Consider the following 16420-nt stretch of genomic DNA (forward strand, 5'->3'; position numbering starts at 1 on the left):
AGATGCATATATGCTCGATAGATACTCTTCATTGTTATTGTAAAAGCTATTTAAAACTTTAATTCTCGTATCCGTTCAGAATTAGATTAGTGGCAAAATGATTGAAATATCTTTACACACAAAAAACTTAATGTCAAAATTACATTCACCAACTCATAAAATGTCAGAACAAAGCTTTTGCATCTGTACTGATTGTAATATTTTATACTTTTATTTCAAATTCTTTTAGTTTGTGGTATTATTACCATGATATACTGTGGCTTTAATATTTCTATAGTTAATGTAGATAATTTATCTATATTTATTCTCAAAACGATGTTGTTTTGAATTAAAATATTAAAAATTATAATGAGAAAGACTATTATAACCCTGAAATAAATTATAAATTACAAAAATACTTTGATTTTCACCCCAAAACGACGTCGTTTTGGTCTTAATGTAAATAAATTATCTACATTGAAGGTAGAAAAAATGAACTCATACACTATACATATTATAAATGTGTTTTTCATTTGTCATGTTGCATGACAAATACAAAATTTCCTACACATACATTGATATTTGTGCTACATTTTTTTTCTTTTCTTTTTATTTTAAACATAATGGACCCCACACTTATTGTCTCTGTAACGTGACAAGAGAATTGCAACATGATACTTGTTTTTCCCAATATAATAACAGACATGAATTAAAACAATTATCCATTTAAAATATTCCTTATCATTTATTAACTTGCGATATTAGTTCAATATACTTCTTGTTCATTCATGTTATTTAAAATTTATATTTGAAAATTCGTTTCACATCCAATTCTGATTTTGCTACTTCGTCATACTCGGGAAACAAGTTTCCAGGTTCCTGGTTTGTGAAATGCTTTGTTAAACTAGCTTTTCCCTGTAACCGCAGCTAATGAGGTTACCCATTTGAACATATTTCTATTTGAACATATTTGTTCTAATGGGATCAGAGGAAGGATAGAACGAAAAATGAGAGGAAAGATGCGTCCAGTTTTTGTCAGTCATAGCATTTTCTTTTCTGCTTTTAAAAATTTTAAATTGATGTAATTCTGCGAGAATAATGCAAACATACAGCAGTGAGTGAGATGTGACAAAATCCTTTGCGTTTTGAAATGTAAATAGTGAATATCACAAAATGAAGTTTTATTTATTTATCAGAAAAATATTTCTGTAATTACTGCAGATAAATTATCAGCATTTACTCTCGAAACGACGTTGTTTTAGAATTAAAAGATTAAAAAATTGTAATTATAAAGACTGACTTAAGATTATGAGTAAGTACAATAATAACACTAATATTAAACTCTAATCACAAATGTCTTGAAGCCAATACAGCCATCCGCCGAAGATCATCAAAGTGCCCTCCAGAAATTTGAACACCGTTCTGATTAGTGGTTGTTGGCTTCTCAACCTTTTTAATCTTCTCGTTTTAGATTGTGAGTCCAATGTGCATCATAGCGCACAGCATTCCATGTTAAATTCAACCCATAAAGAAAAAAAAACAACCAAAGGGGAACGGGAGATTCTCAATATGCGCTTCGTATTTGAAACTGAAGGCCAATTGCAGCCACGGAATGTTCCATAATCAATTGGGGGGGGGGGGGGGGGGGGGGCTAAATAACAAAAATATGGATGAATGGAATGAGAAAAGTCCCTAGTTACATCGCAAATTACCTCTATTTACATTATTTTGTTACATCATCAGCCATAAAATTACAATATACAACAATCTCCCTTCCACGCCGCGCCTCAACCTCTGTACGCTTTATTAGGTTGCTCATAGAAAGTGCGGAAAAATAATTTCGGAAAAACGTCCTTTAATTTAATCAACTTCTTGATAGGATGTCGTTTTTATCCTGCGCCTCCGCCAATGAAGGAGCTTGAAAAAAAACTACTGAAAAGGACAATCAAACAACAAGTATTAATTAGATTATTTATTTACTAAAAATTCATATCAACTTGAAAAACCAAGGGACAAAAACTTCTATATGCATTTCTATTTAATATTATATAGCAATAAGAGAAAATCAATTATAACAGTAGATCTTTTTATTTTTTGGTAGATAACAATAGATGTTTTGATTGAAAGTAAGTATGCGTTGTCCATCTGTTTGAAAGCACGATGGCAAGCCCAAAATAACCCACACTTAGCAATATAAAGAATTTCGCACACCATACCCAGCTCAAAATGGACACCATCATGTAATGGAAAACAATTTGCGGAACCGATTTACTCTGCCAGAAAAAATGTCTGAAGACTTTGCCTGTTCATGGCATGAATTCTGTGGATACAAGGCTCTTCTTTTCCTTCTCATCCGAAACAAGAAGTCTTCCGTATCTAAAACATATGATACCTAACAAAATGCAATAAGTACCAAGAAAAAATATGTAAGAGTGGCAATTCAGAAACACAATCCAACAGACATCATACACTGATCAACGCAGCATCAGTAAAATGTGCAAAATCAGAACTATTACAAGGCTTGAGGGAAGAATGACATATATTGACTAAATACGCAGAAGTAAATCTTATGATACTACATACCTTAGATGAACAGCAAGCTATCTTACACTCCAGGCCATTAATAACTTGTAGTCCTTCAATAGTCTTGCTAGAAAATTCATCTCCACAGACATATCTACGTTTATTCCTGGCAAAATGAATAAACTAAAATAAATATTTATAAAAATAATACCTACGTTGAAATTGCAGGGATTTATGTATAAAGCATGGAAAATGAAGACTTAGAATAATCAAATTATAGTGTCAACGAGATGAGGATTCATGGAGACAAGATGGAGGATGTCACCTCTAACACTAAAATTCAATTTTGTTGTTTGTGCCACTAAAGAAGCCAAAGACATTGAAGAACTTTCACTTGATGAATTGCATAGTCCTTTACTTGTTCAATAACAGAAGTTGCAATAGAAAAAGATGGAGGAGGTAGCAGTGAAGGCCTAAACCAAGGCATTCTTCGTCTTCTTCAAAAGCAACTCGAGGAAGAGGCACAGGAAGAAGAAATAATAAATGCAACAACTTCGATCAGAAGTTTACTAGTCATTCTCATCCAAATCCAAGAAGTGGAAGAGGACAAGGACACTCAAAAACTCAGAGACCAAAGTCAACAAACAAATCAGATGTTGAATGTTGTGTCACAAGTATGGCCATTATGCATCAGAATGTCGAATTAATTTAAATAAACTGTAAAGAATCACTTCAACCCAAAACTTTAATGGTTTATATTATTCTCTAACACACACCCCTCACGCAAGAACCCTTTGGGCTTAAAACGTGGATATTGCACAGACCCAATTTTTTTGGTTTTACCTTATGTTTATTTAATTCCACAAGTGGGGGGCGGTGAGATCGAACTCGTGACTTTATGGTCACTGAAGCTCTGATACCATGTAAAGAACCATTTCAATCCAAAACCTTAAAGTTTTGGGTGATGGCTTTTCTAATGGTTTATATTATTCTCTAACATAAACAAAGTGTGGAAAGAACTAATTTTGCAAAAGAAGATATCAAAGGAGAACGTCCGTCTATTTTAATGGTTTGTTACGAGGAGGAAGAAGAAAAAACAAACATGAGGTGACTTGATATTGGTTGTAGCAACTGATGTGCGGAGACAAAAATATATTTTCTGACTTGGAAGATACTTTTAGCAAGAAGTGAAATTTAAATACAATTCAGAGGTGTCACGGGGGAACGGGTAATGATAGGGTGTTCGCAGTCTGGATTGGATTGGTTTTGAAGCAAAAATCATCTGATCTAATACCTTCGGTTTTATCATTTAATCATCCATTTGATTTGGATTTTTTTTTTTAAATCCAATCTAATTTTATTCACTTTGAATTGGAATGGTTTTCGGTATTTTGAAAAGCCAAAATTTTAAACCCCTACAAATCACTAGCTATATCAAAATAAAGCCATACAAAGTTACAAACTATTCGAAAATTGGATGTTGTTGACCAATCCGATACAGCAATATCCGTATCGGAAGCGTATCGGTACAGGACGTGTGTCCGATACGTTGGGAAAAAAAAATTCTGCTTATCGGTGCTTCATAATCATAATGAATTATTTGATCAAAGGAAGTATATTTTAAGGATGAAAAGTAGCGTGTTCAAGCGAATAGTTATGAACAAGTCTTGGAGCACGGTGAAGAGTCAAGTATACGCAACACCAACATCAACAATACTTTGAGCATTCTTACTCCATTCAGATGCAAATAGAAAGAATGTGCGGAGAAAAACGAACGAACATCATCGAAGGCATTCAAGGGCTTTTTTAATCAAAGACCAAGGAAGTAGTATTGACTCTTTGGTGACTAAAAGAAGCTTTGTCAAGACAAGGAGTCTTCCTCCATGAACTCTAATATAGATCCTTGAACTCTTCATGATCTTTTACTATATATAGATTCTCTAGTTTTATGAAAGTCATCCAAGTTCAACCAATCTTGTGAATAACTGCATAATCAATTAGATTATGAAAGAAAAAGAGATAATGTTAAGAATGAATTGTCAGCGCAAGTGCGCATTAGCATTTAGAAACTTATTGTATAATTGATATTTTTTATAATTGCATTATAATGACTTTTTGAGTTAAAATTATTTTTCATCAGGGTTATGAATTAGTTATATTTTTAATTTTTTTAGTTATTATAAAAAGAATTTTCACAAAATTTCTCTTATTAAATAATGTCAAGGTCTCGATAAATAAAAAATCATAATGGCAATTTAATTGTAATATGCATCCAAGCGTAAAATACTTTTGGCTTTTAAAAAAGTCATTTTAAAAACAATGCATAAAAAATTATTTTTCTAAAGCCTATCTAAACAGGTTCATAATCATGACATGATAAGATATTTTCTAGATATTCTAACAACCTACAAGCCTTAATGTGCACTTAACACCAACAACATATTTATCCCAAATTAGTTAGAGTCGGTCCCAAAAAAAAAATACGAGGAAATTGAGAGAAAACTGATAAAAATAAAATTAAAAAAATAAATAATAATAGAAATTAAAAATAACAATAAATAATTAAAAATAAAAATAAATTAAAATAAAATAAAATGAAAATAAAGATAAAAAAGAGAAAAAATATATAAGAAAAAAAAAAGTAAAAATAAAAATAAAGAAATAAGAGGAAAAAAAATTAATTAATAAGAGAAATAAATAAATAAAATTAAAAATATATATATAAGAGAAAAGGACTAAAAAGCACCAGCCTTAGCATGCAATAGCACTAACAATTCTTCTCACTTATCAAATACCTCTTCAAGAAAATTCCAGACTTCTCCTTATTGTCAGGCACAATAGAGAGGAAGTCATTGTGCAAATAGGCTGAGAAATTAGGGTCCACCGACACAGCAGTCACTTCAGGCTTATCATGTCCACAGTCCATCAGTTGAATAGTCAGATTCATTTGTCCAGGTGACTGCAACGAAATAAACTAGGTTACAGAATATATAACACTTTAAAATTTCATTCAAGAGCAGATCTAAGTAGACAAGAAGGTAAAACAAATAAAAACTTACAATAAAAACTTACATATTCAATACGATATATGTTCTCATCATGAAGAAGAACACGGGCATTTTCATGATAAACTATATCCATAAATCTTCCAGGTTTTCTTGATTTCTCATATGCATATAGTTGGAGAAGCTTGTTATCCATCTCATCAGAGGCAACAGCTTGAAGCTGAAATACAAGAGGACATATTTTCAGGATCAGAAAGATAGAATGGTACGCAAAAGATAGATAGAGGAATTTATTCATCTGACCTGTTTAACAAGTTTATATATCAACTTGTCCAACGTGAATAAGACATATGATTGAGTTCCAATAATAGCTCGACAATCATCCTCAAATTTTGTATTATCAGAAGAACCGTCCAGTAAATTGTAAAGGGCATTCATGAACCTGTAGCATGAAGGAGATCTTCAGTCTTGCATGGATATTCACATATATCTTCAAATTTGTATTAAAATCGAACATTTCCAAGGCATATCACCTGTCGTATTGATCAGTAGAACTTGTATCACTTGAAGCCCTCCATTTCCTTTCAGCAGATGATGAGTTAAACTTTGCTGATTGTATCCTCTCATACAATGTCTGTCAGGATTAGCAAAAGAAAATATAATACGATGAATATATAATAAGTTCTGAAATATCTATTTAGTGATTTTAGTCTACGACTACATATATTCGCTCACACCCAAAACATTGACACCCCTCCAGCTTTTGAAAACCTAGATAAAAGGTCCCTCGCTACCTCATGCATTACATTTTACTAACTAAATTTCGTCACTAGAATAGCTTAAGAGAATTGTATGATCATATGCTCTTCACTAAGATTTTAATGTGAGCTATTCCACAAATATAAAGTGATTCTACCAAGAAGACACAACAAAGGAATAATCTGGTCAACTCAATCATCTTGAGACTCTAGTGGTAACATATACCCAATCACTTAGCAGTAAAAAAATACGAAAGTAAAAACCAAGTGCGAAGGGTAGTTTAGACATTATATTTTTGATAAATCATTCTTAAGTTGTTCTTTTTTTCAACAACAGAATAACAGAGGGTAATGCTAAATGAAAAATAAACTGTGAAAAGTTGATTGTACAATTTGAAACTACCAGGGAGCATCAACGTAAGTTTTGAAAACCTTTCAAGAGGGGGGTGTATGTCTGTGTAAATAGATACTTTTGTACCTGATGAAGTCTAAGCAGCACGTAAAAGGAGTCATTTCCATAAAAAACTCGAGAATTCCTTTCTTTCTCATGTAACAGCGGGGGAACATGCTTTGCCAAAGGCTTTACAGTTAGTAGAAAGCGTTCAGAAAATGGCAATGATGTTCCATCTCCTTCAACATCAAGGGCATCAACCATTCCTTCAGCTTCACCTTCACTCTCAGCCTTGTTATCATGTTCCCCATCCTCATGCTCTTCTCGAGAACACTCATCACCATCAGCAGACTCACTTCCAGAAACATCAACATTCTCAGAAGCATTTTCACTGTCCTCTGATGACCTGTGAGGACTTTCTTCACCTTCATCATCAGCATCAACGTCATTTTCTCCTCTGGCTTCACCACAAACTTCTTCTCCATGTCTATTTTGGTATTGCCGATTCACACCACCATCCTTTCCTTCATGAACTGCGCCCAAACCAGTATCTCCATAAACTGCAAAGTTATCCTCTTCAAAGTCTCCAGTTGGAGATAACTCACCCTCTTCTCTTTCACTTTTGAAGTGCCGAACCGATTCCTCTTGGTATTTGTGAACTTCGATGCCACCAGTGATAGCCCCAATTGTGGATGTACCAGGTATAACACAATTGCCACCCTAAGCCATGGTCATGATTAAAAAACAATTCAGTACATTACTCGTAATGACACCAGAGAATTACTAGTCTTAAAAGGACATAAGCTTATTAACATTTAGTCAACAATTTTGATTAGGTTAGAATGCTGAAAAATGTGTGGAGAATGACGATTACTAAGAACTTCACAAGCATGGTGATCACTTATAGTCCCATAAACACAAGTACAAAGGCAACGGTGCTCTTTATGCTCTGTTTTGAAAAGCTTACAGATTATGCCTCAGCATTTAAGTCTTAGTAATTAAAACAAGAGGATCAATTTCATTGGAGAAATAATATCAACCATACACATGCTATGAGATCCACTAATCATGCTGAGTCGAATGGTCACCTCACTTTCTTGATCGGAGGTCAGTAGACTAGGTTTCTGTGTTGGACAGATTCAAGGAGGTGTTTAGGAGGTGTTTGTCGCCGATGGCAGTTTTTCCCAGATTGCGGGACACGGAACATTAATGGCTTTATATATCTCAACACGCCCCCTCACACGAGAGCCCACTGGGCTTGAAGGGTGGACAATGCACAGGCCCACCTACCTGTGCGAACAAAGAAATTCCACTTCAAAGAAAGTGGGGGGCAGTGAGGATCGAACCCGGGACTCGAGGCTCTGATATCATGTAAAGAACCAATTCAATCCAAAAGCTTAAGCTATTGGGTGAGGCTACATTAATGGCTTTATATATCTCAACACATGCCAACATACTTCTACGGGAATCAACTTGACCAAATTCAAGGAGAGGAAATGTTACATGAAAGTAAAATTATGGTTTACAAAACAATGGCTCTAGATTTCTAAATCAATCGACATTGAATATTAAGTACTCAAAGCAAGCTAATTATGTACGGGGAAAAGTGTCAATTGTAACAATGCTTACAACAACGAAAACAGAACCTCGTCCATAAAAAGCCATCACATGCCATTTCAAATCCACATGATATATGCTTTATTCTACCACATGCTATCATTTTATTTGGAGCTAAAGACATGATATCGGTAAACACGAAAGTGTCACATCATTGGAGTAGTTAAGGTGTTTCACTTGCAGTAGAATTATTTAATCATCCCTTCAGTAGGTGTGCAACAACTGGTTCACTGAAGTGCAAAAATCTTCATACTGACAGCAAATTAAAATTTATCCTTAAAATGAGTCTACAACAAGTGCACTTTAACTTGAGACTGACATAAGCTGCACAAGGAGTTAAGCCATACCTCAGATGAAGGTAAATCAAGTCCTCCCTCGACAGAAACCATATCAGGTCTGGATGGAGCAGCAGTAAGTCCTTGAAGGAAAAAGAGGTATATTAGTTATATTCATTATCAGAAAGTAACAATTGAAGATGAATGGAGAAATTAAGGAAGTATTGTAGATAAATGGTGGGTAAGCATCAAGAAGTGTCATCATTCCTGAAGTAATGGCTAACCTGATGCATTATCTGTGTTTGTTCTTCCATTACTTTGCTCCGTTTGAGATGCTGGTGAGACATTAGCATTCACTAACCGTTTACTGGAGTGATCTTGCTTATTGACTCGTGATAGTTCATCAGGTGTGAATGCAATAATATTCATATTACCGTGTAATGTATTACAGCCTGATGTTTCAGTTTTACACACAGTACGGTCTGAATCAAGACACTTGTCTTCTCTAACCCCACTATCACCATTTGATTGCCATGCTTTGCTAGAAGTTGATTGATCTACTGGCATACGCTCATCCCCATTTCTAGAAGTATTTATATGCTTCGGATTCATTATGGTAGCACCAACACCAGGACTACCATCACTTTCCACAACACTTGCAGTGCAACTTTTGACATAATTATTTTTAGCCTTGACAACATCTTCAGTATCCTCGGTAGCCTGGGGCCGAGAAGGAACACAAAGCATGGGTTCTAAAAATGTTGTCCAAATCTTCATAACTTTATCCAACTGTTCAGTTGTGCAAACTTCTCCACAGGAATATTTTATGAGATGATACAAGTCTTCATGAATATCTGGATCAGGATACTTAAACTCCAAGTTTGGAAGAATAGACCGTCTATTTCCAGCAGCAATCACAAGTTGGACGTCATCTTCTTTGCGTTTCTTCTCACTAATTTCTTTGATTTCTGCCAGTAAGGCTGTAAAAGGTTTCATAAAAGAAAGGAGTCAGGGGAAAGAAGGAATTATTCTATCATCATTACCACATATATTCAAAGTTGCATTGCATTGCATTCGAAGAATAGCATACCACTCTTTTTTTTTTTGCACTGTGTCTAGACTCTAGAGAAACCATGGTGTGTTGAGATCAATATAAATAAGTTTAAAAAAAAACTAAATGCATGTTATGGTAAATATTACGTGCTTAAGATTTATTTAAGGGAAAACACAAGTGTCAAAGAAAAGAGAAGACATCAACCACAGAAAATTTATAGATGAGTTACTGGAGAACACACGTTTAGGTATATCAAAAAATTGATGACGATATCTTGCATGATTAAAAGTTTTGCAGCCTTAAAAAATACTCTTGATTTTTTTAAACATCCCATGTTATTGAAGTTATCTATTACCTTTGGCGCTCAAGGTTTTTGAATCCTGTTGCTTAAAGTAGAAACTACGATGATCAAGAGATTTGTGATAGTTCTTAGCATATATTTCAGCCCAAACTTTACTAAAATCAGCACGACACCTCGCCCACTCATCCTGTTTCTGCTTCAAGCGTGTTAATATCACTGGCAAAGCTAGAGGTGCATTCTTCCTTAACACCTCCATCACATCAAGCCCATGGTCACCATATAATCGTTCAATACACCTAAGATTTAGAGCTAAAAGAACATAAACAGAAAACCACATCAGAATATGGAAACTTGAAGAAATTACTTCATACAGCATATCTGCTTTCAAAAATTCCATTGATCAATTGAAAATATTACAACCTGTTAAGTGCTCCTCAATACGAATTGGGCTGTCTCCTTTAATTGTATTATTATTGATCTTTTCTAACAGCTCTTCCACTCGTTTGGTTGTTACATTTACAGACTCTAACAACATGTCAAGTTCAAACCTGCCAGCACAGATTAACATAATATCAGCAAGTGCCAGTGACAGATAACTAATGGAGATCACATCTCTTAATCAACACAGTGATGTCAAAAACTAAAAGGCAGATTAATATTGTACCTATGATGGCAACCAATAAAAAATAAATCAATAAAATAGGTATTTTAAAGGTAAATAAACATCCCTAGCAAGCTCTGACCTGTCATCTTCACATCTAAACAAGCTCTCTTCATATTGATTTTTACGCATATGTTTAAAGGAATAATCCTCACTTCCTGAAGTGACAGACACCCAGTGATCATTCAACACTTCTGCACCAAGTTCTGTTTTCTGGCTAGCCAAAGGTATTAGGTACTGCATAAGCACAGGTAATACGCATGAAGAACACTATCAGCAAGAGAATCTCAGAGATTCCATTAGAATAAGATAAAATACAAAGAGAAAACTCAAAGAAGTAAAACAGGTATACATTTTTTGGTAGGAGACGGTAACTGGGAGTGCATTGGTCACAGTTAGAAAGGTCCAGCTCATTTATAGGTTTTGAGCAATACTTATCCTTGCTAAGATATAGAGACATCTTAGGACCCGAAACATCCTTGTTGGCAATCACAGTAGATTTATCCCTTTCTCGGCATTCCCGATCCCTCTCTTTCATCCCATCATCCCTATAACGGTCTCTATCTCGGTCTTCAACCTTCATTGCTTTCAGTCCATGTCCTTCACTCCATAAAGACTCTGATAAACACAAAAATGTCAGAAGTTTTGGAGCAGAAGATAAAGCTGAAAATGTTCACATGAGCACAGATAAAATTAAATAATTAAAAGGGGGTGCATCTGTCAGAAAATAACAGTATAAAGTAAATATTTTACATACTTTTATTCATGACACCAGCAAGGAATCCACCATCTGTATTACAGGACCTAATTAGAAATAACTCAAAATTTAGATTTCATAGAAAGTAATAAATTAGTTCGAATTTTACCCTTCTTTTCAGATTGTACCAAAAATTCATTAAACCCCTCCATAAGATCTGGATATTTTCCCAGTAAATCTCCAACCTGGAAGAATAAGGGACCAAGAGTTATCTATCATATTTCATTGCATGTCTTGTTAAAAGGGTATACTCCAAAGGAAATATAAGTTGTACTAATAAAAAAAATTAAAGCAGGTTGATCTGAACCTAGATTGATCAGAAAAAAAAATTCAGCTATCTTCAAGGACAGACCGACAGACAAGTTACTGTGCAAAATTACTAATTAGTTCCCACACTACATTCAATGATTATGGTGCAAGTGTAATGAGGAAGGCCTTTGGGGCATACAAAGCAAACTAGTTTGCCTAAATAGTCTGCCATTTTTTCATTGACATTGCATATTTCTCCAAATCTATTGAAATCCTTTACTTATTAGCTGCTCCAACATTCCATAGAAATTGATCTTCCTTCAATTTATTGCCTTCATAGTCCACAAATTTATTGCATGGAATCTGTTCTTTCCTTCAATTTACTGAATGTCCTCAGGACTCTCTCAATCCTTGAAATTTATTTGTCAGCAGGACCGTAGCCCCGCTAGAGCTATGCTGGCCCAAACCAAATTTTACCCGACAAGCCTTTAGTCTCTAAATTGACAGTTCACAACACACCACTCCTTTCATGCAAATAAACTATGCTTTATTCAACAATATAGCCTAATTCGTCTTTCTTCCATACTTTATCAACATAGCAAGACTAATTAAAGTTACCCATATTGACAGAATCTGACATTAAAAAAAATAAAGCAACTAATAAAAAAAATAATATACAGACCGTACCAATGACTGCAATTCTTGTCGGGTAATTATTTCATTGCTGTAAATATGTATACACTTCAAAAATTCCTGATAGTCATCAGGATTTCGTAATTTCTCTTTGACTTTTTCACAGAAAGCAAGCTCTTGGCTATACATACCTGAGATGACGAAATTTAAGATAAATAACAAACCATAAAAACAAAGGAGGAGGAAAAATTATTAACCAACAAAGAATAGAACACTAAAACACAAGTGGAAAAAAATTATTTTTATTTGTATGCAAAACAAGGGAAATACTCACATAGCCTCAGATCATAAATATAAAATTCATAGCATTTCTTGATTATGGATAATCGTATCAACAAAAGAAATTATTTTTTAAGAGTTTTAGGATTATAAGTGGCAGAGAAGTGATGACAAATTTTTTGCATTAGTTAATGAAGTTTCAAGTGCGATACATTTTTAGTATTTTTCCAATTATTTCTTTCTCGATTGAACATGAAAGTGTATGTTTCCACAATCAAAACACTGTACATCATAGCATTAGATAGGGAAGCTAAAAGTATACATAAATAAGTCTGTAGATTCAAAATCGAAAGTATTTATGACATACTCACTTTTCAGAGAAATTTTATCATCACAAGTGGATGACATAGGGCGTATACCAAAATTTTCATCTGCATCAAGCAATGGTTCAGCTCCAGAGTCTTCAGCCTTACGATCAGATTTCCGTTTGTGGGAGAACCGCTCCCTTTCTCGACCCACGTCATGCTCATAATCTCTATCCTCCCTTTCTCTCCTGTCTCTATCTTCTCGACGGTCCTTTTCCTTCTCCACACGTCTCCTCTTCTCCTTTTCCGTCCTCAACAAACCTCTGTCATGATCTGGGTCAGGGCGGTCAACACTGAGATCACGTTCACCATGTGAAGCCATGGTCCTTTCTCTCTGGCATGCAGTTAAGCAGAATGTTAGCTTGATGACCAACTATGAAATTCAATGGGACAAAGCCACCAAGGTAGTCAAAGAAGAAAGGTGATCAATTTAAGAAATTCTAGGGGGTTTTAATGCTTTGGGCCTGAAGTCGTCAAAGACTGAAAACTACTCACACATTACATTCTAACAAAAATAAACAATGAAGATGATCAATTTAAGAAACCCTAGTCAACTAACCGGTAAGAGTCCCAAAGACCGACAACTAGGTTTTTAACATTATAACTATTTACCCAATTTAGTCCTGGTTAGCAAGTTCGATGGCTGCCCTTTCAGGTTTTTTTATGGTTAAAAGTGATGTGCGAAAGGGATGCCTCGCCTGAACCATAAATGCACTAGAGGCAAGCACCTCACTGAAGGGGCAGCACCTCAACCAGCAAGAGGTGTTGACCCCTTCTGGCACCTCACCTCGGCTCCCCAGGTATGCCTTTGACTACTGAGAGGAAAAGAGGAATTGGAGATAAACCTTCTCAACATGCATTTGCCTCATTGTTGGCATTACAGAGCTCCTATCACGAAGCATAGAATTCCGAGCAGAAGCATAATAAGTAGAGGGTGCTGCGGAAGTGTCTGGAAGAAAATGAGTGAACTCATCCAGAAGATCAGGGTTGTCTTGGAAAAGTGCAGCGACCTGAAGAAGTCCAATATATGATTGAAATGAGTGTCAAAAGAAAAATTAAGACTACCAGAGGAAATAGAGAAGAAAAAAAACGAAAAAGACCAACATTACAAATTTGCCTGACTATAACATAAAAACATAGGCACAGATAACACAGACCTCCTGGTAAACCTCAGTGATAGACTTGTTTTCCTTCCTGTACATATTCAATATGTCTAGAAACGACTTATAAACATGATCATCACCTTGAAACCGAGTCTGCATGAAAAGAACCCATCAGACTCGAAAAAAAATTGTCCAATCTGTGATGAAAACAAGCCTGCATGAAAAGAAGCCCTCAGACTCAACAACAATTTTACCTTTATCTTGTTCACAAAATTTATAGCTTCTTCAAATTCAACAGGTTTCTTTTGGGGAGGTTGTTCATCCTCCAGTGGAAGTGTGATTTCATATCCCTTTGGCAAGAAGGTGTTAAATCCCAATATTAGATCTCTATGCCCCTTAAAAAGGTCCTTCACTCTTGCTATGACACCTGCAGTATCAATTCTACAAATGCACCAAAAGGAGACAAATCAATTTCCACTTAACAAAACCAAGATCCCCTCTCCCAATATAATACAAAAAATAAATTAATTAATTAAACAAAATTGGGGGGATGGAGGAAGAATGTGATACAACATGATCAAACCTTTGGGCCTTGAAATCTTTCATGACCTCCAAAAAGTCATCATACTTATCCCTCTTGTCTTGAAATATATCCTTCACTGCCTTAAGATATGATAAGGCATCATTAGTAGTCAGTTTCTGAGCACCTCCATTCATCATCTGGGGTTGCCCCGATCTTCATTCCAAAATTTTCATAAAATATTTAGACCATTGAAGAAATTGACGACCATAGAATTTATCACATTATCACACACATGATAATCAAAAGTTGAGAATGATTCAAACGCAATTGCTGATAAGAAACATCTGATCTCATCTTACGAAGTCAAACATTCCACAAGAATATATATATATATATAAATAATTAAAAAAAAACACTAAATGCTATATACTAAAATCTACGTATCCTTGTTATCAAAAAAAAAAAAAAATCTACGTATCCTCCCTCGATTTCACCCGAGGGCATGAAAATTCAATTTCACCACAGCAAAAACTTGAAAAGCTTCATCACTCGGTTGAAGATGCAAATGTTTGATCAAGCACAACAATTAAGAAAAACGAAACACAAGCAGAGTATCATAAACAAGAAATTGAAGACAACAAAGAACAAAAACACTCCAACTTACGCTTCTCCTCGGGAAGACGCGATGGGCGGCCGTTTGAGTTGAGAAGAACTCATGAAAACATCATCTCTGGACCTCTTCATCGCTAACAACAAACCATAAAAAAACACAAAAAGATAGAAACAACACTCTCTACCACCCTCTCCCTCTTTCCCTATTCAACAACAAATCATGTTACCAAACTCCGATAGAATTCAAAATCCTCCAACCTCAAGCTGCTCATTCCCACGACAGTAACGAGCGGACTTCAGATCTAACCGGGAGGAAACAACGATACGCAAGAATCCTAACCCCAACCTCCGCGAAGAGATCACCTCGGAGGAGCCAAATCCTGAAAATTAAAAAAAGAAAGAATCGTAAGCGAAATTCGCATTACTTCAATGTAAAGCAACCTGAGGATGAATTCGAACGAAGGAAACCTAAATTTACAGAGTGATCGTGGAGTCTCTGAACTGCAGAGTCACGATAAACATATAAAAATTGAAAAGGGAAAAAATAGATAGATAGAGAAAATGCCTTGTTTAACAGTTTTTCTCAAGCCTTTGTGATTCTTCTGAAAGCATCAACGTGGTAGTGCTGAAGAGAACACAAAGGTTTTTTTCTAGAATTTTTTTTTCTTCTAAGTTTGAATTTCAAAAGAGAATTATTTTCTCTTTTGATTTCCTGGGCAAACAAACAGAACAGAGAGAAAGAAGAGGCGATAAAAGACACACTCACAATGTTATATAGAGAACGAGAAAAATAAGGGTGGTGTGGCGGTAGTAAAATTTGACCTTCTTTTCCCGGTCACCGTCACAGTATTTACCGCTTATAAGCGGTTAATCCTTTCACTTAAATTCGTTTTGTGAAATTGAATTAGGGCTAATCGAGATTATATCGTGAGGGTATAATTGCTATTTAGCAAGGCTAATTTGAAAATTATGCAGTGGCGTTTAGGGCATTTTGGTGACGATGCTTTTGTTTGGGAATTGCGTGATAGATTTGAGACTTTTTAAGGCGATTATGGTTTGGCTTTTGATCTTTCTTTTGTTTGGTACGAGTTCGTGATTAGTTGTTGTTGGTGAATAGAATGCAAGACTCGTTCTAAGGTATGGATGATGATGAAATTAGGTCTAACAGTGAGAGAATGAGTAAAACTTCTAATGAAGTGTCTATCCTCTTTTTCTTAAGTGAGACTTTGCATCATCTTTATGGCGTTAATGTACTTGTTTACCTAGGGGGCGTTTGGTACAGGAGAAATTTTTATTTGTCCGGAAATCTCAATTTTCAAAAATATGATTTTTACA

At 35.0% G+C, this 16420-nt stretch overlaps 1 protein-coding gene across 3 annotated transcripts; it reads right to left on the reverse strand.

The window, feature by feature from the left end:
• Positions 1 to 1400: 1400 nt before the first annotated feature.
• Positions 1401 to 15428, reverse strand: LOC133304758 (paired amphipathic helix protein Sin3-like 4). 3 transcript variants are annotated; one of them, XM_061504816.1, is made up of 24 exons: positions 15138 to 15428; positions 14534 to 14686; positions 14205 to 14391; positions 14005 to 14103; positions 13693 to 13857; positions 12854 to 13181; positions 12258 to 12394; positions 11431 to 11506; positions 11322 to 11354; positions 10917 to 11182; positions 10647 to 10801; positions 10324 to 10451; positions 9958 to 10212; positions 8833 to 9528; positions 8621 to 8691; positions 7935 to 7946; positions 6744 to 7376; positions 6041 to 6141; positions 5811 to 5949; positions 5575 to 5727; positions 5298 to 5461; positions 2563 to 2668; positions 2196 to 2371; positions 1401 to 1911 (listed from the first exon to the last, which is right to left on the reverse strand). In XM_061504816.1, the coding sequence occupies exons 1-23, from the start codon at positions 15215 to 15217 to the stop codon at positions 2216 to 2218; spliced, it is 4293 nt and encodes a 1430-aa protein (XP_061360800.1). In that variant the 5' UTR covers positions 15218 to 15428; the 3' UTR covers positions 1401 to 1911; positions 2196 to 2215. The 3 variants fall into 3 exon arrangements, with proteins under 3 accessions (XP_061360800.1, XP_061360799.1, XP_061360798.1); XM_061504815.1 differs by lacking the exon at positions 7935 to 7946 and having other exon boundaries at positions 1401 to 1908; XM_061504814.1 differs by lacking the exon at positions 7935 to 7946.
• Positions 15429 to 16420: the final 992 nt, after the last annotated feature.

The sequence above is a fragment of the Gastrolobium bilobum genome, unplaced genomic scaffold (genome assembly GCF_033153095.1).
Source record: "Gastrolobium bilobum isolate Gb01-03AN ecotype WA unplaced genomic scaffold, APGP_CSIRO_Gbil_v1 utg4323, whole genome shotgun sequence".
NCBI lineage: Eukaryota > Viridiplantae > Streptophyta > Magnoliopsida > Fabales > Fabaceae > Gastrolobium > Gastrolobium bilobum.